The sequence below is a fragment of the Papio anubis genome, chromosome 3, assembly GCF_008728515.1.
Source record: "Papio anubis isolate 15944 chromosome 3, Panubis1.0, whole genome shotgun sequence".
NCBI lineage: Eukaryota > Metazoa > Chordata > Mammalia > Primates > Cercopithecidae > Papio > Papio anubis.
Genome location: NC_044978.1, coordinates 161,346,707 through 161,373,887, shown reverse-complemented (window position 1 = coordinate 161,373,887; position 27,181 = coordinate 161,346,707). Strand labels below are relative to the sequence as shown.

At 37.9% G+C, this 27,181-nt stretch overlaps 1 protein-coding gene across 4 annotated transcripts in view; it reads left to right on the top strand.

Annotated features, from left to right (window-relative positions):
* ANAPC4 (anaphase promoting complex subunit 4) overlaps positions 1-26,779 on the top strand; it is a 41,967-nt gene extending 15,188 nt beyond the window's left edge. Inside the window, exons 10-29 of one of the 4 annotated variants that reach the window (XR_002521978.2) lie at positions 445-528; positions 1,928-2,014; positions 2,429-2,493; positions 2,788-2,830; positions 2,945-3,021; positions 4,779-4,879; positions 4,964-5,015; positions 11,148-11,203; positions 13,615-13,664; positions 15,147-15,203; positions 15,514-15,570; positions 17,969-18,062; positions 21,891-21,988; positions 22,570-22,631; positions 22,712-22,750; positions 22,841-22,942; positions 23,735-23,809; positions 24,706-24,879; positions 25,882-26,089; positions 26,426-26,543. Coding sequence is in view for 3 of the 4 variants with exons in the window: in XM_009206620.3 (XP_009204884.1) it covers positions 445-528; positions 1,928-2,014; positions 2,429-2,493; positions 2,788-2,830; positions 2,945-3,021; positions 4,779-4,879; positions 4,964-5,015; positions 11,148-11,203; positions 13,615-13,664; positions 15,147-15,203; positions 15,514-15,570; positions 17,969-18,062; positions 21,891-21,988; positions 22,570-22,631; positions 22,712-22,750; positions 22,841-22,942; positions 23,735-23,809; positions 24,706-24,879; positions 25,882-26,005; positions 26,426-26,653 (1,725 nt within the window). In the remaining variant the exon portion in view is untranslated. Of the gene's footprint in view, positions 1-444; positions 529-1,927; positions 2,015-2,428; positions 2,494-2,787; positions 2,831-2,944; positions 3,022-4,778; positions 4,880-4,963; positions 5,016-11,147; positions 11,204-13,614; positions 13,665-15,146; positions 15,204-15,513; positions 15,571-17,968; positions 18,063-21,890; positions 21,989-22,569; positions 22,632-22,711; positions 22,751-22,840; positions 22,943-23,734; positions 23,810-24,705; positions 24,880-25,881; positions 26,090-26,425 lie in introns of all 4 variants that reach the window. The other 3 variants (XM_003898551.4, XM_009206620.3, XM_009206622.3) reach the window with 3 other exon arrangements.
* Positions 26,780-27,181: the final 402 nt, after the last annotated feature.

The window sequence follows — 27,181 nt, the reverse complement described above, 5'->3', positions numbered from 1 at the left end:
ATAATAAAATTAGTCACTACTACTGTGAAGTTGGTAACAGATAATTTTTGATGACAAATTTAATGAGATACAATTCATATACCATTGATAGATATTTTCCCAATATTTATCAGTAGCCTTTAATTCCTTATACTTCCTTTAAGTTTTTACATATATTTGTGGTTAAAAAATTTCTTTGTAATACTGTTGCAAAATAGGTTATATTACATTTATTCTATTTACACGGAAGGAGTTGATGACCCAGAGAGAGTGATTTGTGTATGGTTGTGTGTAGGTTAGGAAATCCTAAGGCTATGTGCTGCTAGTTTCCAAACCGTTCTGCTCGAAGAGGGCACAATTCTGACATAGTCTTTCTGATACATAGTTTGACCTACATTCTGTAAATTATATACTTTGCAGCAAGTGCATCTGATGATGACTCACTTTACTCTTTTGATTTTACAGCTTGAAACCAATCTGTTATACTCTTTCTTACCTGAAGTAACTCGGATGGCCAGAAAGTTTACTCATATTTCAGCTCTGTTACAGGTATTTATTTAGAGCTTGTTTTGCGTGAATATGTATTATTGGCTTCTAAAGTTCTGTAAATAAAACACTTCAAAATTTTGTTTTGTAAAGCTGTCTGAAGTAGGGGTGTCTTGTCTGATAGGTAATCTTATAAGGTCTATTAAAGCAGGAAAGGGACATTTAATTGAGAACCTACTTCCACCCCACCCTATTTTCCACCTCCAAAAGAGTTTAAATCTTTTAAAATACTCCCATAAATAAAATACCATTTACATTATAAAGTATTGTGGGAAAAACAGTCTTCACATGAGTTTACACTTGTTCATGATAACCTCACCCCAAATTACTTCCCAATTCTGTAGGTTGGTGATTTAGGCTGAACTCAGCCAAGATGTTTGGGTGACCTGGGGAGGGTTCAGCTGATCTTGACTAGACTTGGTCATGCCAGCTGATATGTGTCCCTTGGCTGCGATGTCTTGTCTCTACTCCACATCCTTCATACTCCAGCAAGCCAGCACAGGCTTGTCCACATGGTGGTGGTTAATGGGGCATCGAGGGTACAAGTGGAAGCCTACAAAAACGTTTCAGGCCCTGGAGTCAACAGCGTTATTTCTGCTGCATTCTGTTAGTCAAAGCAAGACTCAAGGGCTGAAGAAATTGACTCTACTACATCTGACTGGAGGAGCTACAAAAAATTGTGGCCGTGTTTTTCATTCTACCACAGTCATTAATTTATTTGATATTAAAGGTTTCTAGAGATTGGTATTTTTTTAAGGATCCTATTTGAAAATTGAATAGTTGACCAAACCAGTATTTTGACAGTTAGTGTAGATAAGACATATCTTATATAAAAAGCTTTGGAGATACTTGTTTTAACAGATAAAAATTTAAGAATGTTTTCTTATGAAATTCTAAGAATCAGTGGAATGTTTCATTGTTAAGTGATGACCAAGCTATAGTCTTTTTCTTCATCTTAACTGAGTTAAAAGAGTGATTGAGGCTGGGCACAGTGGCACACACCTATAATCCCAGCACTTTGGGAGGCTGAGGCAGGCGGATCACTTGAGGCCAGGAGTTCAAGACCAGCCTTGCCAACATAGGGAAGCCCTATCTCAAAGTATAAAAATTAGCTGGGCATGGTGACACGCACATATAATACCAGCTACTTGGGAGGCTGAGGCAGGAGAATCGCTTGAACCTGGGAGGTAGAGGTTGTAGTGAGCCAAGATGGCGTCACTGCACTCCAGCCTGAACAACAGAGCAAGACTGTCTCAATAAATAAATAAATAAAAATAAAACAGTGATTGAAAGTAAATTCTAGATTTCTTTGAAACACTTGATCATAAGTACATATTATTTAGATAGCAAGTTGGTTTGAATATTTTTTACCATTTCAATTTTTTTTCTTTTTTGCTAATAGTATATAAATTTGTCACTAACATGTATGTGTGAAGCATGGGAAGAAATACTAATGCAGATGGATTCTCGTCTCACCAAGTTTGTGCAGGTAAAGCCACTGAAGTTTCCCATGGAGAGAGTTAATGCATTATGTATATATTTACTTTGAGGTACATGAGAAAAATCAGTTTGATTCATAAAAGGTTAAGATCATGATTTCTTTCAAATGGCTTTGTTTAACTTCAAACTGCTTTCTCAGATTTGCAAAAAGGGCTCTTTTCCCATTGGTACAACTTAAATGGGGACAGGATTGTGACGTGGAGCTGGCGGGGCTTTGGCAATAAGGGCAGGTGTTAGAACAACTGACTGGCTGTCTTCTAGTCACTGATGTTCAGATGATCACTTTATGGATTTGATGCAAGTTTAAGGCAAGGAAAGGGAGTCATGCTTCTATAATTTTGAATAAATATGCTTATAATTTAAGCAATACATATATCACAATTTTTTTTTCACTTTTTTCTAGGAAAAGAACACAACCACATCAGTTCAAGATGAGTTCATGCACTTGCTATTATGGGGGAAAGCAAGGTAGTAAACTCAGATTAGGTGTTCCTGCTTTTGCTTTTTTTTAACAGTAATTATTTATTTGAAAAGTAGTTGATAGTCATAGCATGTGATTTTTTAATTGATACATAATATTTTAATTGATACATAATGTTTTACATATTTATGGGGTATATGTGATGTTACATGCATAGAAGTTTTTGTTGGGCTATTTCTTTATTTTGTTTCTTGTTTGTGTTTTGACATTTAAAAGTTGTAAGTGATGCATTCAGATTTCCAGTAGAGAAGTGACTAAAAATACTTTGTTTTTCATTGTAGTGCTGAACTTCAGACTCTCTTGATGAATCAGTTAACAGTAAAGGTGCAGTTAATGTATCTATGTATTTAAATGGCTATGAACACATTCTTAATTTTTTTTTCGAGTGGCATATAATATCCTGATTTTATGCTAAATATGTTTTCTTCTTTTAATTAGGGCTTAAAAAAGCTTGGCCAGTCTATAGAGTCATCATACTCCAGTATACAAAAATTGGTCATAAGTCACTTACAGAGGTATGAAGGTGACGTAGAATTTTTTCATATTGTATCCACATGTACCTGGCATTGGCCTTCTTTCTGCCGCCTTCTCTTCATCTGGCATTCTCCTTTTAAGCATCTTCTAGCTAAAATTGTTGCATGGCATTTGAGAAGAATCTTCCTGTACCCAAGATTGAAAGAGTCAATAATAATTCTGCTTTTCGAAGTAATTTTCCAACATCTTTTCACCAGGCTAGACCCTATCTGGGTTTTTTTCTTAATCAACTAAGCATGAAGTATATTTTGAAATAAGGCATATCCCTTTTTTGAACAGTGAGATTAACATTTTACAGTTTACCAAGAATATTGTATATTTATGTATTTAATATCTTGGCAAGGTGTTGGTGATTTTACACAAGAGGAAACAGAAGTTTAGAATCGGTTATATGGCTGGCCCAAAGTTACTAAGTGTCGGAGCCAAGACTTCATCCTAGATTTTCAAATCTCATGCTTTTTCTATCCATAGCTACTTCATTGAAGCAGTTTACAAGTGGATGCTGAGTGTTTGATTTATTTTGTTTGATTTTTGGTTTTTTGTTTTTTCAAGATGGAGTCTTGCCCAGGCTGGAGTGCAGCGGTGTGATCTCACCTCACTACAACCTCCGCTTCCTGGGTTCAAGCGATTCTCCTGCCTCAGCCTCTCAAGTAGCTGGGATTACAGGCGCGAACCACTATGCCTGGCTAATTTTTGTACTTTTAGTAAAGAGGGGGTTTCACCATGTTGGCCAGACTGGTCTCAAGCTCCTGACCTCAAGTGATCCACCTGCCTCGGCCTCCCAAAGTGCTGGGATTACAGGCGTGAACCAGCACACCAGGTGGTTGGTTTAAATTTTGATAAATTCCTTTATGCTGAGTCCTTGGCCGTAACTACATCACCCCTCCCTTGGATCACTGTAGCACCCTCTGGACTAGTTGGGCTCTTTCAGTACACATTGTCCTTTGAATGTCTTCCCCAGTGGAGCTAAACATATTTCTCTCTTGCTTAAAAACTTCTAATGCCTTCCCCTAGAATGGAGACCTTTGCGTGGCCTTTAGCATACCTGCCTCTCTGCCTCACCCACACTGGTGGCCTTTTAGTTTCTCCAGCTTGACGTTTTGTCTCCCACCTAGGGCTTTTGTATATTCCTCTTGTCCCACCTTGTTCTTCACATGCATTCTTCAGCTCTCAGCTCACATTCATTCCTTCAGAAAAGCCTCTCTGAATCCCAGATTATCTCAGGTTCTTCTGTTATGCCTGCACCCTGTGTGTTTCCTTCAAGGCATTTATGGTAGTTGGAATGGTACACTGTATGACTGTGTGGTCATGACTGTCTTCCCTGTTATACTGTCAGTGCCATGAGACCCTTGATTGTGCTCACCGTTATGTCCCCAGTATCTAGCACGGTACCTCACCTAAAATGGGAACTTAAGAAATATTTATTGAACATTGACTGTGTAGTAGTTGGGTGAACAAGATGGCCATATGACTATCTTAAAAGGGTCAGGACTAACTGTGGAACACAATTTGATCATCTTACAAAATTCGATCTTGTCATTTGTTTATCTCTGTAGTCACATTGACCAGATGGTTCTGCTGCACTTTTTAGGAACAGTTTTGAGAAATAATTATTTCTCATGGAAAGAAAATGAAAGTTGCTTTTCAGTTTTTATTTCTGAAAATTTAGAAGTATTCAGGCAAGGTAGTCACTTGATGATCATCATGATACTAATTTATTTCTGCTCTGTTTGGATAGTGGCTCGGAGTCTTTATTATACCATTTAAGTGAATTGAAAGGAATGGCTTCATGGAAGCAAAAATATGAACCTCTTGGACTAGATGCTGCAGGAATCGAAGGTAGTGATTTAATCTCTCAGTGGAATACATTAAACACAGTTTACTTAATTTGACAAATGACGTTTATTTATTTTTTCCCTTTAGATGCTATAACTGCTGTGGGTTCTTTTATACTCAAGGCAAATGAACTTCTTCAGTAAGTATTGGGAGTACCTGGAATCATTGACCTAAGAATACGTCACTTTTGACCTAAATAAGAACCTAGTAAGCTATTACGAGTCTCTTAAAATCAGTTTTTAAATTTTTATCACAATTATGTCTTTATATGATTCCGACAAGCCAGCAGCACAGAGATTTTATAAAGTAAAGCTGTATTTTCCTGTCCTGGTCATCCTCACCTCAGGTCTTCTCCCCAGAGGGAATCATTTTAACTCTTCTATTTTTAGTTCTTCTGTGGGTTACCTCCATATTTCTAAATTGTATGACTGTGCCACATTTCTTTTGTCAGTTTTTAGAAATTAACTCTGTTTTGTTTTTCTTAGACTGTTTGGCTTGCTTGTTTTCTTGCATTGTCCATCTTTTCTGCATCCTTCCGTCCTTTCCCCTCTGAAGGGTGGTATAGTACCTCTGGAGTCCCCTATTCCAGATGCCTTCTTTAGCCTCCCACCCCTCTGCCTCAGCCCACAGTTGTGCTCCAGTTCTCCTGCACGGCTACCACCTAGGCATTTTCTTCATTATTCTCCTGGGTTAGACCCAGAACTGCTAGGATTGCCTTTGTTTCTTGGCTTATTTAATCATTTTGCTGGAAAACATCCTCTAGTAACTTTCTCAAAAAGCAGACATAGAAGGTAAACTTTATCTCCTTTTGTGTTTTTTCTCCTACCCTCACACTTAATTGACAGCTGGGTTTAGGATTCCCTGAGGGTTATTGATTTTCACATAGAACTTCAAAAGCAGAGTTCCATAGGATTCTGTGCTTTTTGTTGCTGATGGAAGGTCTGGTGCTTCTGATTGATTCTTAGCCCTTTATAGTTGTTTTTTTTTCCTTTTGAAAAAGCTGTAAAAGCATTACTGTTTATTCTTGATATGCTGAAATGTCATAACTGTTTTTAGGTGTGGGCCTTTTAATTCATTGTGCTATAATAAGCCATTTGAACCTGAATTCTCTTGTATTATTCTTTTAATAATTTCCTCCTCCCTCTTTTATTTACTTTATTGTTATTTATTTATTTTTGTGGCAAGGTCTCTCTATGTTGCCCGGGCTAGACTTGAGCTCCTGGGCTCGAGTGATCCTCTTGCCTCAGCCTCTCGAGTAATTGGGACTACAGGAGTATGCCATGACGCCAAGCTTTCTCTTTGTTTTAAACTAGATTTGTGTTCTAGAAATCGTTTGGTCAGATATTAGAATTTGTGGTGGATTGATTTCTGTGTCTCTTCTTTTTCTCTTATATTTTTCATATCTTTGTCTTTTTTATTGTCTGAGTTTTTTGACTATTGTCAAATGTCAGTAAATATTTGTTGAGCACTTAACTATGTTTTAAATACAGTGATAAGTAACGTTGAGAAAAACCAAGCAAGAAATAAGGACCTAGAGCATGATAAGGTGTAGGGGATTCAATTTCATATAGGTGGTCAGGGAGGCCTCACTGAGAGGGAAGGAGACAGGAGGAGCAAGCACTGTTGATGTTTGTGGGTGGAAGGGGCAGCAAGTGTGAAGGCCCTGAGTTTGGAGCATGGCTGGCATGTTGCAGGGACAAGGGCACTGTAGCTGAAGTGGATTGAATGAGAGTAAGGTAGGGGGTAGATTGACCAGTGATAGAGGGTGGCCAGGTGGCATAGAGCCTGTGGGGCAGTTGTTAGGACTTTGGCCTTTACTCTGGATGTAAAGAGAAGCCCTTGGGGAGTTAGGAGTCGTGGAAAGGATATGATTTAGGCTTCAGAAAGATCCCTCTTGCTACTCAGAGTTGAGAAAAGCTCATAGATAGGCAAGGACAGAAGCCAAGAGAGAAATGGTGGTCAGAATCTGAAGTGATCAGGATTGGGATATATTTTGAGAGTATAATTAATAAGATTTTCTCAATGCTTCTTTGTAGAAGGTGATAATAAGGGAGTCATAGATAATTATGAGTGTAGGGCCTTGGTACTTGAAAGCGTAGAATTGACATTTACTGAAAGAGGGAACAAATGTGAGGGCAGGTTTAGGGAGGGGGAGTGTGGAATAAGATCAAGAGTTTGGTTTGGACATACTGGATTCTTCTTTAGACTTAGCATTTTGAAGTAATTTTACATAAAAATTACAAGAATAATAAAGACAACTCTGATAGTACTCCTTTACTTAATTCATCATTTAAAAATATTATATTTATCATATACTTCATCTTTTCTGAAACGTGAGAATATGTTGTTTCTATCAGGTGCCTTTTCCCTGGAATACTTTAGTGCATATTTTCTAAGGATAAAATTATTTTCTTACATAACCATAGTACAATTAACGAATTTAGGAATTGTAACGTTAATACAGTATATTAACCTACAGTTCAATTTCCCTTTAGCAATTATCCCAATATGTCCAGTATGATAAGATGCAGTTCAGGATCACGTATTTGTTTTAGTTGCTGTATCTTTTTAATTTTCAGCAGTTTTTCAAACTTTCTTGGTCTTTTATAAAAGTTGACATTTCTTTAAGAAGCACGTCGTGTATGTATGTATATGTATGTCTGTATATCTTTATGTTTCTCATTTTAGCGTTATCTGATTTTTTAAAAATGATTATATTTAGGTTATGCATCCCTGGCCAGAAATACTACATAATTGGCGTGTCCTTCTCAAGTTACCATATCCAGCAGCACACACAGTGTCCGTCATCCACCCCTCTCAGTGATGTTAATTTTGGCCACCCTGTCAGTGTGTTAGGCGTGTGGAATTTGAAATGCCCATTAGATCTGCAGGTGGAGCCGTCCGGCACAGTGTTAGTTATGTGCGACTAGTGTTCAAGGGGGAGGGGTCCAGGCTGGAAATGTGCATTTGGAAGCCATCAGCACATTGGTGTTATTTAAAGCCATGGGACTGGATGAGGTAATGAGTGTGCGTAGAGAACAGGAGCGACCTGATTTCAGAATGGGGACAATGAAGAACTAGCAAAGGAGATGGGAGAGACAGAACAACCAGAGGAGTAGGCGTCCTGCAGGCTGAGCGAAGAAGGCATTGCAAGAAGGAATGAGGGATCGGTTGACAGATGCTAAGTCAAGCAAGGGAAACACCAAGAATAGAATAGAGTCTTAGAATATTATTAGGATAGTGACCTTGATAAGAACCACCTTGGGGAGTGATGGAAACTGGTACGATACAGAATAAGCAGATGCAGAGAAGACAGCAAGTATAGCCTCTTGAGGAGTTTTGCTGTAAAGGGAGTGGCCAGTAGATGGAAGCAGAATTGTTGGGTTTTTTTCTTCTTTTTATCTTGGGAAGAACTGGAGCATGTTTATGGATGGAATGATCTAGAAGGTAAAAAATTGAGATGAGAGAGGAGAGGCTCTAAAGAGTATGAGAGAGGTGGGACCTAGTGCAGAAGGGGAAGGGTTGGAAAAGCAGAGGCAGGAGCTCATCAGTGTGGGAGGAAAGGCTGAGAGAGGAGGGTCACAGAGGCCAGTGTATGAGCAGGTGGGAGCTGGGGGACGTTCCCTTCAAGGTGCTTTTATTATCTTAACAGGACATCTGTCATCAGCTAAGAGTAAGGATGGGGAGGCAGTGTTGGAGGTTTAAGAATACAAGGAGAGCTGTGAAGCAGCTGTCTAGTCCAGCAGGAGATCAAGGGCACTAATGGAACAGGAGGGCTCTGGGAGTGGGAAAGTGAGGCCAGCCAGCTTGACTGCAGGTCTGCTGCAGGAGTGGGGCATAGAGCAGGGGAGCGGTTAGATTTACCAGGGTTCATGAGCAAAATGAAGCAAGAGGAGCAAGGGAATTGAAGCAAGTACCAGATTAAAATGATGGCCCTTGAATCTGAACTACTTTAGGAAGGAAGTGAGGACATGTAGAGGCCGAGAGACGGTGAAAGGCAGTAGAACCAGTAGATGATGCGTCCTGGTGGGAGAAAGGTGGGGCCCCTGGAGAGAGACTGGACAGATAGGAGGGGGTGTTTGGTCAGCGGGATGCTTGAAATTGAGACTTAGAAGGGTTGCAGTTGGTGATGATGGGGTCTGGGATGTGAACTTTGGAGTAAATGTCTAAGGTCGGGTTGGAGGACAGGATCATTAAACTGAACCATTCTCTTCAATTTCTTATTATAGCACTCCTTTTAATTTTTTTTTTTTTTTTTTGAGTTGGAGTCTCGCTCTGTCGCCCAGGCTGGAGTGCTGTGGCGCGATCTCGGCTCACTGCAAGCTCCGCCTCCCGGGTTCACGCCATTCTGCTGCTTCAGCCTCCCGAGTAGCGAGTAGCTGGGGCTACAGGCCCCTGCCACCACGACTGGCTAATTTTTTGTATTTGTAGAGAGATGGGGTTTCACCGTGTTAGCCAGGATGGTCTCGATCTCCTGACCTCGTGATCCGCCCACCTCGGCCTCCCAAAGTGCCGGGATTACAAGCGTGAGCCACCGCGCCCGGCCGCAAGGTTTCTTTAAATACCAGATGCTTGATTACTTACTCATGTTTATTCAGGAGGCAGTTTAAAGTTGCTTGGAATCTCTGTAGGTTGGGGCAGCAGGGAGCAGATGCCAGAGTATGTGGAGCTTTGCTTCAGGCTACTGGTGCCCACGTGGAAGTGCCTTAGCTCTTCCGGAGAGTAGCCCCCTAAGCATTCTTCGTGTGTTGGAGGAAAGAACGTATTGACCACTCTGTGTTATAGTTCCAGTTTGTCACTGTGTCCAGCCCCACACATCACCCTGAGGTCTTCTGTTAGAGCTGACATTGCTAAGGTCTGAGCAACCCTGGGCTTCTCCAGGGCGGAGGCTCCTTCCCAGGTGCCCTCTCCATGCACTGCCTGGCAAGGGGCCTCCGCTCTTAATCTGCGTCAGTCACTTTTGCTGTTGAGCTGCATCAGTCCTCTGTCACTTTTGACGTTTCTGAAGTTTAATTTCTTTTTTATTGTTCTTTTTGTTTTTGTGAGTTTCTAACACATGTACCCCTCTCCTCCCATGGCCATTTTCATGGTATTTTAGAAGGTAGAGGCTGTAGATGTGTGTGCTCAGAAGACAAAAAAACACAAGGAGAAATGGCATTGCTTTTCCTGTATTTTGAAGTATTTTTTGGTTCACCATATTTGCAGAGAGCAAATATAAAATATTATGCTTTCTATGATCACTTCTCAATATGAATGAAAGGTAGTTTAACTTATTGTTCTTTCAGGTAAGTAGAATTATTACAGGTTCCAGATGGAGAAACTGAGGCATTGAGCATTTCGATGTTGGTCTCGTGGCCTGGGATAGGGTTGAACATATTGACTGCACAAAGGAACTTTTTTTCTTTCTTTTATCATTGCTGCAAGAGGGTTTTGATTATATTGCTTAGTAACATAAGAGTTGTTTCAGTCTTTTATTCCGGGCATTTTACTTTGTACCAAAAGGTTAATGATACTGACCTACCTCTCCAGTGGTATTATGAAACTTAATGCTTGGAAAGGGCTTTGAGATTTGGGAATGAAAAGCGCAGGTTTTTGTCTAGAGTAATTATCTTATATATGTGAGCTTAAAGAGATAGTTTAAAAAGCGATAACCCATCTCTCTATTCAGAAACAGTTTTATCAAAATGAAGATGACTTCCATTTATATAACACTTAATTTTGGGGGGACATTTGTGTAAAGCCAAGGGAAATTCAACTTCTGAGATCTCAATTGTTAGAATAAAAAATCAGCTTCCAAAAATAATGGTCCATTGATACCAGAGGTAATGACATAGCACAAATTTGTAATAATGGTTTTCTGTTGAAGTTGATGTTTTTTCTTCTTATTGACCAATGAGTATTTTCTTTTAAAATGAGAATAATGCTGAAAACTGTTTTTTTTCTGAGTTATTTTATTTGCAAAGTTAGAAAAGGAGTTCATGCTTTACTGAATAATAAGAAAGACTATTACACAGTTTGTGGCAAGGCTCTTGTAACCAGTTAGAATCTAAGTTATTTGCTTTATTTTTAGAATCAGTATTTTCTTTTTTGAAATTTTATTTTTAGGTATGTGTTCAATTTGTAACATCTGCTGTTCTAAAGACTTAAATGTCACCCAGATAGAATAAAATAGAACAGTAAGGATTATGATATTTCTTGATAGTTAAGCAGTGATATATGAACCTCCCACATAATAATCTTATTTCTGATTTTTTTGTTTTTATCTCTTTAGAGTTATAGACAGTAGTATGAAAAACTTCAAAGCATTTTTTCGGTGGCTGTATGTGGGTAAGTTACATACAGTAAACTTGTATGCATTGAGTAAATGCATTTTTATTTTAACACTTTAAAAAAACTATAGGAGTATTATCTTAGATGGTTTCAATAAATCTAGTACAATTTCAAATACATTGAGATAATTGTATAATGATCCCTGTTGTACCTTTCACCTAGCTTCAGCAGTTATCAACACATGGCCAGTCTTACTTTATTCATACACCCACCTCCCCACAGAAATATTTATTTATTTTTATTAGTATATAATAAATATACATATTTTTGGAGTACTCGTGATAATTTAATACATTCATATAATTTGTAAAGATCAAATCAGTATAATTGGAATATGTGTCACCGTAAACATTTTTCTCTGTGCTGGAAACATTCCTCACAGAACTATTAAAGCTAACTTGTAGCCCGTGTTATCCCTGTTTGCTCACTGATAGTTCACATTTTTTAACTTTGTAATGTCTCCATAGGTTAAAATAACATTTAAAAAAATTTTTGTAAGTATCAGGCACTGTTAGGTGCTAGATTTTAAAAGTAAAAAAGAAAAAAAAAATAAGAGTCTCTGTCCTTGGGTAGCTTATCTTCTGTTTGATTATTTGGTCTTCTGTCTTTAGATCTCTACTGTCCACTATGGTAGCCACTAGCCACATGTGGCTATTTAAGTAGATTGAAATCCTGTACAACTGTATATTTGGTTCCTTAGCCATACTGTCCACATTTGAGGTTCTCAGCAGCCACAAATGGTTAGTGGCTGCATAGAAGTAGAACATTTCTGTTGCCACTTCTATTGTGTATTGATGCTCCAGCTAAATAGAATGCAGACCACTTATAGCCTGTCTTTGTATCTTCACAATGTCTTCACATTTGGGCAGGTATTTAATAAGTATTTGTTGACTTGATATTAAATGTTTTGTATTCACTCTGCAGTATATGCATATTTTATTTAGGTCCATTTATATTGCTATTTCTGTGAACTCTCAATATCCTTAAAATAATCCAGCATATATTTCCCTCCAACATATGCAAAATTTAGTTTTAATGTAGTTTATGTCACACTTGTTGAAACTCTAAAGAGTAAAATAGAATGTAAATTACCTGTAATGTGCTGATATCCTTTAAACAAATGTCCAAATCTTCAGTTCTAATATTGTAAAAACAGACTTTATATTTTTTAACCTAACATAATTGCTTTTGTTTAAAAACTGAATGTGATCTGCATATGTTGATACTTTTTGATATTTCTGCAGACTGTACCAATACTAACCAGAATGAGGAACCAGAGTGCTTATCAGGCGGGCCTGTTTAAGATCCATGTTGTTAATTAGAATAAATTACAATATTAAAAGTGAATGAGAACTTAGAAGAGTCTTTTTTTTGCAGAGGTAGTTTGGTTTTACTTATAATTACTGGAGGTAATTTAGGCAGTGTCTGTCCTTACTACACATTCTAACTGTAGTAAGAATCAGGATTAGAAGAGAGATGACTTACTGCTCAGTCCTTCTCATTAGAGCAGGACATTGTAGAAAGCACACTGGATTGGAGAAGTGGAGATCTACTTGTAATCCTGGCTCTGTCCCCAGTAGCTGTATAACTTTGGTTTTCTTTTTGTAAAATGTGATCTCCATGAAGGCAGGGACATCTTTTATACTGATATATCGCTAGCACCTAGGGTATGCTCCATAAGTAGTGTTTTTGGATGGAAAGAATGAGTGGAACTAGATTTTAGCTCCCCTTTCAGATAACTTAGACATTTAAATTAATTAAAAACAGTTATGTATTTGCAAAAGTACTTCTGACTTGCTTATTACTGACCAAATGCAATGAAGAACCATGTTCAAATACCATGCAGAAGTACATGAAACATACTTTGTCTTGACTTAGGTGGAACATAATACAAAACACATAGTACTGATGAGGACAATCCTATGAAAGGACAAAGAGAGTCAACTACAGATACTAGATCAAAGAAAAGTACATAAATATACTGTAAGTGCGTAGCAGAAAAGACCAAGGGAAATAAACAGATTTCTTTGGTATCGTAAGACTTTGGAGGAAAGGATGGCTTGCAGATTTTAAGAGCAGAAACATCGCCAGGTTAAAAGGAGGGATCCTTACACACGTAGTCTTAGCACAGACAGCAGTTAGATTTGTCTGGAGTGGCAACAGGTTGAATTGAAGAAGAAAAAGAATAGTTTAGAATGGTTAGAACAACAATTTTGAACCTGAAAATATGAAGCAGATTAAAGTTCTGGCACCCGTTAGTTTTTGGAAGAAAAATGTTTTTGTTGGTGAAAAGCTGTGTAAAACTGAAGATTTAGTTCAGTCAAACACCTTGTCTTTGAAATGTATTTAAAATTAAAATTATGTTTTAGTTTGCTTTTAAAGATAGTTTTTTAACTTTGTATTTCCAGCAATGTTGAGAATGACAGAAGACCATGTGCTTCCCGAGCTGAATAAGGTAGTATGTACTAGTGCATTTTCACAGTGTTCACATTGTCCTGTTTGAACTCAGCTGTGCTGGTCATCTTGGTACTCTTCCTCAGGTATTAGTTAACAGGAAGTCAGGATGTAGACATTAGATCCCTTAAGCACCACCTTTTTAAAAAAGAAATTTGCATGGTTTTTTTTTTTTTTTTTTGAGATGGAGTCTCGCTCTGTCGCCCAGGCCCCAGTGCAGTGGCCGGATCTCAGCTCACTGCAAGCTCCACCTCCCAGGTTTATGCTGTTCTCCTGCCTCAGCCTCCCGAGTAGCTGGGACTACAGGTGCCCGCTATCTCGCCCGGCTAGTTTTTTGTATTTATTTAGTAGAGACGGGGTTTCACCGTGTTAGCCAGGATGGTCTCGATCTCCTGACCTCGTGATCCGCCCGTCTCGGCCTCCCAAAGCATGTTTTGTGTATTGTTTCATCTCATAGAATACCTTTATTACGACTATCTAAATTTATAGTTTTCGTGTTTGGATAAGGTTTTATAATCCATGTAAGACAGCATTCTTGTATTCCTTACTTTGACTTCCTTAAATTTTAAATGCTTCTTATTTTCCTTGGGAATCAGGTGCTTAGATATTAGTCCCTGTGTTAAAGTCTGGTAAGCAACAGTTTCTTTCTAAAGAAAGAAAGGAAGGGTTCCTGTAAGGACTGTAACAAGCGGCGATGGAATCTCCTTCCAGGGACGTCCTACAGAATAGGACGGAATTTCCACTTGATTCCTGCAGCTCACTCTTCTTCACCCCTGCTGAAACTGTTTAGATAGGTTAGGTAGTTTTGAGCCTGAAAAAATGGACAGCATTAAAATTAGGCTTGTGAACTAGATGAGAAAGGGATTCTCCACTGTCTACAACTCATTTGCTAAGTAGATCTTTTGCACTGTGGGGGACTGGCCTTGCAAACCAGGAAAGTTTCACAATAGTTGTTTTTCTGACATCACTGTTAGCTTTATTTTGGGAGGTAAAATATGTCAGTTGTTGGAAGGAATCCTTAGGTATAATTTTCTGACGGCTGAAGAACTAAATTGGGGTAAATGCAGGTCATCACAAGAAGCAGGGGCCTGCACTGAAGCAGACAGCACTGTTTGCCTGCAGCCCTTAACTAAGGGTGACACATCTTATCTGGGGTCCAGTGCCCATTCCCAAAGGAGGAACCTCAGCACATGTGGTCTTAGCACAAGGCCTGAAATAATAAATAACCTTAGGCCATAAAGAGTTTTGTAGCTATTGGATTAACTGATTAGAAGATGAGTTCACATGTTTAATTACATTCTTGGAACCCCAGGCGTTCATATTTTCACAGTCGCATAATCTATATTTCTTTGAAAGAACTTTGCCGGTTTTCCCGTGGCTTTTAGTAGATGGTGAAAATGTCACATTTATTATTATGTACCATTTCTTTTATTGAGCAGCTTTCTTTTATCTTGATTTGTTTTCTTTTTGTTCCTTTTGTTGATAGATGACTCAGAAAGATATCACATTTGTTGCTGAATTTCTTACTGAACATTTCAATGAGGTAAGAAGTTGATACTCCTGTAATGCAGTTTAAAAAAAAATTGTAGTAAACCTGGGTAATGACAAGACATAATTAAATTTAACCCAATGTTATTGAAGTCCATAGCCATTACTTTTTTTAAACTGTTGAACTAATTATGTTTCTAAACATAGTCAGTAAACCAGACTTTTGTTTGTGTGTCTTATAATCTACAAAAGAAAATAATAACTGCCACTCACAGCTCTCTTGAAAAGGAAAGTTTGGGGTTTAAATTTAAGATACTTTTCTTCGTGAGTTTACTTAAGAATTAAACTATGTTTATTTTTTCCAGGCTCCAGACCTTTATAATCGAAAAGGAAAATACTTCAACGTTGAAAGAGTTGGTCAGGTATGGGCTTTGAACTCATTTTAAAACCTTAGCAGTGTTCGTCTTTGTTATCCAAAGTTTCTGGAAAGTAACACGATACCAAGTAATACAGGAGCTCTGCCCTTTTAGTAAAGTTACCAAAGAGCAGCAGTTTTTAAACATTTTGATAGGAGAACCCTTTTACATTCTTAAAAATTATTGAGGACTAAAAATACAAAAACTAACTGGGTGTGGTGGTGGACACCTGTAATCCCAGCTACTTGGGAGGCTGAGGCAGGAGAATCACTTGAACCCAGGAGGCAGAGGTTTCAGTGAGCCAAGATCAAGCCACTGCACTTCACCCTGGGCGACAGAACAAGACTGCGTCTCAAAGAAAAAAATTATTGAGGACTAGAAAAGAGCTTTTGTTTATGCAAGTTATCTATTGCTGATAGCATTATTAGGTATTAAAAATTAAACATAATAAAAAATTATTCCTTAATTCACTCAAAAATACAATATAACAGCCGGGCATTGAAGCTCACACTTGTAATCCCAGCTACTTGCCAGCTACTCGAGAGGCTGAGGCATGAGAATCGCTTGAACCCAGGAGGCAGAGGTTGCAGTGAGCCAAGATTGCATCACTGCACTCCAGCCTGGGCAACAGAGTGAGACTCAGTCTGAAAAGAAAAAGAAGAAAAAAAAAAGAATATACCCACTTACTGTTACATGTTAATATAAATACTTTTAGTGAAAAAGGATATTTTACAAAATAAAAATAATTTAGTGAAGAGTGGTAATGTTTCATATTCTTGCAAACCTCTCTGATGTCCAGCCTAATAGAAAACAGGTGGATTCTCATATCTGCTGCTACATTCAGTTTGTTTTGATATGTTTTTTCTATAGTATCAGTGTATATGAAAAAAGTCTGGCCTCACATAGGTGTGTATATGAAAAGGGAGAAGTATTCTATTAGCTTTTTCAGATAATTGCGACTTTGCTTTATTACATCAAATCTGGACAAGTGATAATATCTTAAAGGTTCGTTTCAGCGTGGAATCTAAGATTGCATCAGTGAACATTTTTTACATTAAAATTCATTCATCTCCCTCACACTTTGAACGGATCTTTGCCCATGCATAATTTTGTAACATCATGCTTTGGTCATTTTGGAAATGTTGGTTCCCTGAGTCATGCAGCTGTTCTAAATGCTACCACCTTAAATAGCACCACCAATTTAATCAGAAAAGTCTTCGTGTTGTGAAGCACACGGGCAGATGCAGGTTTTCCAAAAAAAAAAAAAAAAAAAATTTTTTTTTTTTTTTTTTTTTTTTTTTTTTTTTGAGACAGGGTGCTTCCTCTGAGTACAGTGGTGCAATCATGGCTCACTGCAGCTTCCACCTCTCCCACTCGCCTCTTGTAGCTGGGCCTACAGTGTAGCACATACCGCCATGCCTGGCTAATTTTTGTCTTTATTTCGTAGAGACCCGACATGTTGCCCAGGCTGGTCTTGAGCTCCTGGGCTCAAGTGATACGCCTGCCATGGCCTCCTAAAGTGCAGAGATTACAGGCCTGACACCATGCCCAGCCTATTTTTGCTTTTAACATAAGTGCTTTTCCTCAAGATAACCACCATGTTTTTGTGTAGCAAAAATGCCTATGTATAACTCTCAGTTCTGTCACACAGAATATTAAAGATTTGTACTCAAAAGTTGAAAATAAAGTTAATAATTTAATGACTTCATTAAAGATAAATGAAAGTATGAGTATGTGACAGAAAAAGAATACAGTGACTGCTGGTATGATTTGGAACCACTACCGTGATTCTTGACTGAGACACAGTTTTCCCCACCATCAGTGCAGATGTTAGCCCAGTGTAAAGGGCAGGTGACATCTACATTTTTATAAAACTAGTATTGACTTTGTGGATCCCCAAAAGCATCTTGGGGATTCCCAGGGGCCTGTGGACCTCATTTGGAGAACAACTGCCATAGAGTATATTGACAGTATATTGACAGTTGGTAACTTATGAAACTAATTTATAACTTGCATATATAAAATTAAAATGTGTTCATGAAAAAGAAACACAATTTAAGTTCGATTTGTGGTCTCTCTACATCTACAACATAGTAATCTTAATATATTGCAGTTTGTTTAGTTGCTTGACTAATTAATTCTGCCACATACACATAGCAGATTTTGGCTAGCTCACTTAGAATTATAGTAATGCACTTTCAGAGGACTTGGCAGTAAAACAAAGTAGCTTGTTAAATTAAAAAGTGTTAAATATGAACAGATTTTAGACTGTAATTCTTCAATTTACTAAACTTAACTTTTTTTTTGTCTTTTACTTTTTTTCTTTTTCCATTTTCCCTTCCAGGTATGGAAGGGAAATAAGTTTATTAGAAATAAACTTAAATTTCTAATTCTGTATTTCTAGTACTTGAAAGATGAAGATGATGATCTTGTGTCACCCCCTAACACAGAAGGAAACCAGTGGTATGACTTTCTTCAAAATAGCAGCTACCTTAAAGGTATTTCATGAACCAACCAAAAATAAACATGATTTGGGCCATGTTTATTTTTATTTAAGACTAGGTCTTGAATAAACAGTTTTGCTGAAAACTTGCTGAACACTTATCTAAGTTTATTAGACTTATTTAATTATAGGAACAGCAAAATAACCAATCGTGTATGACATCATCATGATAGATAGACACTCTGAAGTTAGCTATGCTATAGCAAGATTGCTTATTCCTAAGTATTCTTATTTCAGTGTTTTGCACCCTGTAAAAAATAGGATTTTGAGGAGAAACTATAGAACCAAATAGTGAGAAAAGTCTTTTTTGCCAATTCCAATTTATTATCTTCTAAAAGCACAGTGATGCTCAACTGTATTCTCGGGTTGTAGTTTCGTGTGTGTGTGTGTGTGTACTGTTATGCCTTTCATTTTCTAGGATGTCAGAATGTTAATACAGTAAAGCTGTCCAGCATTATGAGGGATGCAGCACATAATAGCAGCCATTAAATATACCAGCACATCTTACTATTTTAGATGAAAATATTTTAAAGCTTGTATTTCTTTGCTGTCTGAAAGAATAATCTGACCAGATTTAGCAATTTCTTAGATCTTTAAGGTGGTAACTAACATTTATGGGTTGCTTAATCTGCCGTATATACACACAATACCTGCTTCAGTCTTCACAAGATTCTGTGGGTAGATACTTGGTATCCCCATTGACTAATGAGGAAACAGAAGGTTAGAGAAGCCTGGGATCACACAAGCTGGTTAGTGATGGAGCTAGGATTCTGTTAATGTGAAAGCCTGAGGTTTTAACTAGACTAGCAGTACAGGTTGAGCATCTTAATCCAAATATCCAAAATCTGAAATGCTCCAAAATCGAAAACTTTTTGAGCACCGACATGACACCACAAGTGGAAAATTCCCTACCTGACCTCATATGATGGGTCCCAGTCAAAGTGCAGTCAAGACTTTGTTTCAAGCACAGAATTATTAAATATATTGTATAAGATGTACATGAAGCACAAGTGAATTTCGTGTTTAGACTTGAGTTCCATCCCCAAGATACCTCATTATGTATATGCAAATATTCCAAATTCCAAAAAAATCCAGAACACTTCCGGACCTCAGCGTTTTGGATAAAGTGAAACTCAACCTATAGTAATTTCTGCCACTTCTATTTGGTTGCTGCTTCTGTGAATGAATGAATGCATGAATGAGGGAGAGAATTCTTTGATGCCCAGAACTTTACATATGCTGCAAATTCTTTTTCAAAGCAGAACCTATTTTGTATTGCCGGAGAGTCTTGAGGTCAGTAGGGAGATGCATTGGTGCAAGCTGGCTATTGAATGGAGGGAGGATATGGGTACAGGAGATGCTACTCATTTACTGTATTTAATCAGGATGCCCAGGGAGTAAGGCAGGATGTCTGTGGAGGGCCAGTGGCGGTGTGTCAAGAGTAGTGGCACCTGGACCCTGTTGCTCTTTTGGCTATTATTGATTAGGGAACTTTGCCAGGCTGAAAATAGGTCCTACTCTCTTTTTTTCCCCCTACATCTTATGTGTCTGAATAAGAAAGGCCTGATCTTAGCTACAGACCTGATGGAACTCACTATTGAGTTCCATACTGAATTCCAGTGAGGAAATATCAGTGCAACTGTTTTCTTACACTGCAGAAATCAAGTGCTAAATACTTGATCTGTGTAGTTTCTTTAGGGTACATGGGTCAGTATTGTGTAATGGGTAAAAGCTGGTGCTCTGGAAGCTGGATTGTCTGGGTTGGAATCTGCTCTCCTGCTTCGTAGTAACGCGGCTGAGAGCAAGTTGCCTAACCTCTCTGTGCCATAGTTTCTCATCTGTAAAAAGAAGGTGGTAATAATGCCTCCCTCAAGAAACTGGTGTGGAGATTAAATCAATTAATCTGCGTAAGCACTTAGACTAATGCCTGGCACTTAGCACAGAAGCAGTCTGTAGGTTTGCGTCTGAGCGGTTTTTACTCAGTGTTTCTGACAACAAAATGAGAGACATTTTTTTCCTCCTGACACCAACCAATTTTGACACCAACGGGGTGTCCTACAATTCAATCCCGACACTAATTACAGACAGCGCAGACCTCCCAGGATAAGGGCGCAGTCCCAGAAGACTGCCCTCGAGTCAGATGTCAGGTTTCTAGATCACCCACATCTCTTGGGTAGCCATGCTTGCTGTCAGACTTGGCTATAAGGTCAAGAGTTCCCAGAACTTTCCTCCCTTTCAGGTTGGATAGTTTTGCTAGAATGACTCACAAAACTCAGGGAAACATTTAATTTTTGTTTACCAGTGTATTGTAAAGAATATGACTCAGGAATAGCCACATAGAAGTGCTATATCAGGCAGGGTATAGAGAGAAAGGAGCAGAGCTTCCATGCTCTCCCAGCACCTGGATATATTCACCACCGAGAAAGTTCTCTGAACCTCATTGTCCCAGTGTATTTATGGAGGTTTCGTTATGTAGACATGATTGATGAAGTCGTTGACCATTGGTGATTGAACTCAACCTCCAAGCCCCTCTCTCCTCCCTGGAGGCTGGCAGGTGGAGCTGAAAGTTCCAAACTTCTAATCAAGGCTTGTTCTTTTTGGTGGCCAGCCCCTATCCTAAAGCTGTCTAGGTGCCAGCCAAGAGTTGCCTCACTAAAACAAAACATGGTAGTCCTAACACTTTGGGAGGGTGAGGTGGACAGATCACTTGAGATCAGGAGTTCCAGACCTGAGCAACATGGTGAAACCCTGTCTCTACTAAAAATTAGCTGGGTGTGGTGGTATGCACTTGTAGTCCCTTTACTCGGGAGACTGAGGCAGGAGAATCGCTTGAATCCGGGAGGCAGAGGTTGCAGTGAGCTGAGATTGCACCATTGCACTCCAGCCTGGGCAACAGAATGAGACTCTGTCTTTAAAAAAAAAAAAAAATGTTCCTGTCACCTTTATCACTCAGGAAATTCCAAGGGTTTTGGAAGCTCTGTTCTAGGAACTGGAAGCAAAGATCAGTGTCTTTCTGTGATACCATAGCATCTGTCACTTTGAGAACTTAAAATGTTAATGTGATTATAATTCATTTTATCCAGCATGACTTTATCTAAGGGAGGGCCTACGAAGCACAGTGGAAGAGGGTGGGCATTAGAGTCAGACTTGGGTTTGATTGATAGATCTAGATACTTAGTTATTTTCACACTGGGCAATTGCCTAAACCTGTTGAGCTTCATTTTTTTTTTTTTTCATCTGTAAATTGGAGAATATGGTGTTTACTTCATATGGCTGTTGTAAGCAATAAAAGAAAACAAAACTTATTTTAGAAACCTAGCACAGCAGGTGTAAGTGCTAAATTATATGTTATTTTCTCCTGATAAAGTAATCTTTTAAAAAGTAAAGAGCTTATTTATATAGAGCTAGTTTCCAGTCTCTTGTTTTTGAGACTCTTAAAAAACAGTGCTGAGCAGTACTGGACTGCTGTTGTCGTTTCACTGTGGCAAAGAATAGAAGAATGAACTGTATTTCATCATATATTTGATGGTTCCCAAATCATTCCTTTCTTCTTAGAGCCAGCAGAGACCTACAGTTGGATTTTGGTGAGTCTAAGCTTGTAGTGAGAGAGATTGTTTTTAGTGAGCTGTCAGTGGGGGTTGATGAAAGGCAGAAGGCCATGGTCGTTTTTAATGAGGTCGTGTGAAAATCCAATGAAGTGGTCAGTGGAAATTCTACCTTGAGATAAACTGTGCAGACTGGCTCTAATGTTAGATTATTTTCTTCTAATTATAAGTTTGCTATAGCTTCTTTTATTTTTGTTTCTGTTTTTGTTTGAAACCAGAAAGTCCTTTGCTGTTTCCTTATTATCCTCGAAAATCATTGCATTTTGTGAAAAGGCGGATGGAGAATATTATTGATCAGTGTTTGCAAAAGCCAGCAGTAAGTTTAAAAGAAATGCATGTCTTTATGTAGTAGCAATAGTGTCTACAGTATGTGGCTCACTTAATGTAAACCATCTTAATTTTTAGAATGAACTATGAAAATGTTGATATTCAACTCTTTTTGGTTAAGAAAAATAACAATTTCATATGGTTCAACCTAATACTCCAACTTAAGTTTCTTACACACACACGTGTGTGTGTGTGTGTATAAAGATTACTAAAGGTGTTGACATCTTGAGTATTTTATTTGTTCCCAGAAGAAATTCATTGTAAATAGTCTTGGTTACAGAGCTGATGTGTCTCTGTTTACTACTGAAGGATGTGAATGAATGGTTGTTATGAGACCAGAGGGAGGTGGTCTTAAACCTGCCATGTGCTTAGCACCAAGGTCGTTTTAGCTCAGAATTTTCTCTCTTTTTCCTTACTGTTACAATTGTCATTAAAGTTTTTTATGTACAAGGTTTGGTGATATAGGCGATTTTTTACTACATTTGAACAGTGATGGTCAGTCACTTTCTGTAGAGTTATCTGTGTGCATATGAATGCTCTAATTATATTTTAAAATCTTATTTTATATAGGATGTAATTGGAAAATCGATGAATCAAGCAATCTGTATTCCATTGTATAGAGATACCAGAAGGTAATTCTGTTTACCTATTGGGTGGTGTAATTCAGCAGCCAATTTAAATTTTTCTCATTTCTTTTTCCTTTTTATTTTAGTGAGGATTCTACACGTAGATTGTTCAAATTTCCTTTTCTGTAAGTATGTTTCTTCTCTATCTTGAGTGAACAGTACAATTTCGTTTTATCCATCAATAGTTAAAAAATATTACAATTTTTTTTTCTTAGGTGGAATAATAAAACTTCAAATCTACATTATCTTCTTTTTACTATTCTAGAAGATTCACTTTATAAAATGTGCATCTTAAGGAGACATACTGATATTTCCCAGTAAGTATTAATCTGAAGTTTGACTCAGAGAGAGGAGTTTATTATTTTTAAGAATAAAGCATACAGCCTTCCAGCATCTCAGATTTTAAACTACCTTGTGACTTTTAGATTTGTCATGTAATTGTTAGTTTTCATGTCATTAAGAGTAACACTGAATTAGGAAGTTATATGATCTTGTTCCAGATTATTTTATTTTTATTGGCATATAGTCATCGTATGTAGGACTTTTTTTTTAGAGTTAGGAAAAATATGACAGCTCAGAATATTATATCTCATTTTTTAGAAGTTAAAAGCTTACAGAAAGTTAAAAGTTAAAGAAGTTTTAAATTTTTAGTAGTTAAAAACTTCTAAAGTGGCTGCCTTATAGAAATGATTTTTGCCTAGGGTTTAGTATGCTTTTCATTAAACAAGAGGCCTTGCCTAACAGAGACTTACTCAGAAATTCAAAGTAGAAGTTCTGAAAAACAAATCATATTTAGAATGCCATTGGTATCTTAAAAATGATTTTAAATCTGAATTTGAAGAAAATGTTGAGACCAAGATGTAACCAAAAAGAAAGAATTTGGTTATTTCTATTCCAAATGCCAAATGTCTTTGGCTAAATCTGTTTACTTTGGTGACTGTATGATTTTAAACCAAGTTGGTTTATCTATCTAGGCGTTTAAACCAGTTCTCAGTGTTCTAGAGAAGTAAATGTACTGACCCTGACAATCATGTTCTTTTAAGTGTTTGGATTATTGACTATCCAGGTTGTTCCACTGAGTCTTTTTTTTCCCCTCTTCTTTCTTGGAGATCTGTGAGTAATGGATTAATTGCTATTAAATTTGGGAGCTTTACATATGCCACAACGGAAAAAGTCAGAAGAAGGTAAGTCTTGAATCTTGTTTGGGTGATGTGTGTATATGTTTAGGAATCGGGCCAGACTCAGTTACGGTGATGATATAGGTAAAAGGGCTTTGTCACTTCCCACATCGAGGGCAGGATTCTTTGTGTATTTATACATAGAGAATGATTTGACTTGTGATTGAATAGAACCTTACTGCCCTGCAGTTTATGTCATATGGTTTCGTATAATTACTCCCGAGCTCCCTGTTGGCAAAGAAAGTAATGTGGTTCCCGTGGGCAGATGCCCTGCGGGACTGAAGTTCTTGTTATGACCAAAAAAATTATGAGGTGATGCCATTCTCAGTGATGGGAGATTTTCTTAGGATTCAAAAGGGTAACAGTACCTAAGCCATCCCTGAGGCTTCGCAAGGGAAAGAAGTGACTAATCATAGGCTGATCTTTTTCTCACTTGTTTCCTCACATAAAAGAAGTTTTTTTTATGATAAAGTCTTTGGAGTTGCTGTGCCTATTTTTCATGTGTAGTATCTTATTTTTATTTCTCAGTCTAGTCAACTCTGTTTGCTGAACGTGTATATAAGGTGTCATTCATAGAATTTCCACAGGCTTAATTTCTATGTCATTCATAGAATTTCTTAAGGCCTAACCATCGATGGCCAGGGGTTTTCTAGAACTGAAACAACTTCACAGATTTTGGGGGGTCATGATTACCCATTTTTAAGATTTGGTTATATATGTGAATAATCAGTACAAAAAATAACTGATTTTAATACAAACCAATGGTATATTTTAAATGTTACTGTACAGAATGTCACTTAATTTTAAAATTTTTTTCTGCTTGCTGCCAGTATGACATGCATACAGTATTTTCTCAGTAGTCATGATCATCTTTGATATAACAAAACTTATTTTAATTCTAGCATCTACAGTTGTTTAGATGCACAGTTTTATGATGATGAAACTGTAACAGTAGTTCTTAAAGACACTGTAGGACGTGAAGGAAGAGATAGACTCTTGGTCCAGCTGCCATTGTCTTTAGTATATAACAGTGAAGATTCTGCAGAATATCAGTTCACTGGGACTTATTCTACAAGGTAACTGGTAAAATTGTCTTTTTGATATTACAGTTAAATATTTTTTAATGCACATTATAAATTCCAACCTTTCAGGCATGCTAGATAATGGTTATTTCATTACTAGGGGTAACCACAGAGGTAGCTGAGCAGAAGTGCTCCAATTTTTCATTCAAAATATGCTGGCCTTAATAGCTTTTTTTATCCCTTCCCTTTACTAGTAAATCAGGAAGTATTTGCTGGAATCAAGGTGGGGAATTATTTGGAGTGGAGAATGGGACTTTTTTTAGTTACGTTTTCAAGGATTGCATTAACCCTAGTTGGTTGGAATTAGTTATTTTTGATTTGCCTTCAGTATTTTCCTTCCAGAATTAAGACCTCAGTGCCCATGTGGGAAGTATACTGTCAATTCCAAGAGATGGCTTTAATTGAGACTTAAGTAAGCAGATCTCTAATTTAAAAATGTATCCATTTGCTTTCCTTGAAAGGGAGTCAGAAACCTTACTAAAATGATATTCTGCCTATTTGGAATTGCAGTATTTTCTTTTTTTTTTTTTTTTGAAACAGAGCTTGTGTCTGTCACCCAGGTTGGAGTGCAGTGATGCAATCATAGCTCATTGCAGCCTCAAACTCATGGGCTCAAGTGACCCTCCTGCCTCAGCCTCTCATAGCTGGGACTACAGGCATGTGCCACCTTGTCTGGCTAATTTTATTTTATTTTTTACAGAGATGGAGTCTCACTCTGTTGGCCAGGCCGGCCTTGAACTCCTGGACTCAAGCAGTCCTCCCACCTTGGCCTCACAAAGTGCTGAGATTCCAGGCATGAGCCACTGTGCCCAGCCAGAATATAGATGAATTTTTATAGAATATTATATCACAGCTCTTTTTTTAGTTGCTAAAATTATATTGGAAGTGGAAGTATGAGTAGAAGTCAAAGCCATAATTGACCCTAATACCACCTGTAGCAAACTAGGGAGGAGAAGATCCCCTTTTCATTCCTGGGTGGGTTTTTTCCCTCTTTAGGCTAGATGAACAATGTAGTGCTATTCCCACCCGTACCATGCATTTCGAGAAGCATTGGAGATTACTGGAAAGTATGAAAGCACAGTATGTTGCTGGGAATGGTTTTCGAAAAGTATCCTGTGTGGTAAGTGTTTACAGATCGTTCAGCAACTAAGAAATTACAAGAAGTAACATTGCTTCTTTGGAACCTTCATCAAATACATGACATGTAAGGTCCTTTTGTGCAAATATTTTTGCTGTGATTTATAGCTTGTATTGATTATGGTCATGTGGACTTAGCTATTTAGTTCTCTCGTTCTGATAAAGCTTACTAAGCAGTTAATAATAATTCTAGATTTTAATCTCATGAAATTGCCACTGTTGTTATGTGGAGACCTTTTTATACAAAATGAAGGCTGAGTTTATTGATTTTGTTGTAAATTGATGGGAATATGTTTCCTATAAAACCATTCTTTGATTCAGACTTCTGATTTCTAATTCCTTATATATGATATATTAGTTAAGCCATTAATTTAAAAGTGCTTTTATGGCCTTTCTTTTTTAGTTAAGCTCAAATCTTCGTCATGTGAGAGTATTTGAAATGGACATAGATGATGAATGGGAGCTCGATGAGTCTTCAGATGAAGAGGAGGAGGCCGGTAATAAGCCTGTAAAAATAAAGGAAGAAGTGTTGTCGGAGTCAGAGACAGAGAACCAACAAGCTGGTGCTGCTGCTTTCGCTCCGGAGATAGTCATTAAAGTGGAAAAACTTGACCCTGAGCTAGACTCTTAATCTAGCTTGCCATTATTGTGTGTGTAATTATGGCCAGAAGGACATAGGAGATGGACTAAGATGTCTTGGACCACCTTTAATTTTCTTTGTGTAACAAAGAAATAAACAGTAAATTTTATTTTTTCATATTCTGCTTCATCTTCTCTTAGTGATACAGTCACTCTGATAGACTTTATATTTTCTGAGATTTCTCTTTAATGCTATGTGCAGAACTAGTGTTTAAAGAAAACAGGGCCAGGCATGGTGGCTCACACCTGTAATCTCAGCACTTTGGGAGTTGGGTGGGTGGCTCACTTGAAGTCAGGAGTTCAAGACCAGCCTGGCCGACATGGCAAAACCCTGTCTCTACTAAAAATACAGAAATGAGCTGGGCGTGGTGCACACACCTGTAATTCCAGCCACTTGGTAGACTGAGGCATGAGAATCGGTTGAACCCGGGAGCCAGAGGTTGCAGCGGGCTGAGATCATGCCATTGCACTCCATCCAGCCTGGGTGACAGAATGAGACTGTCTCAAAAAAGAAAGAAAG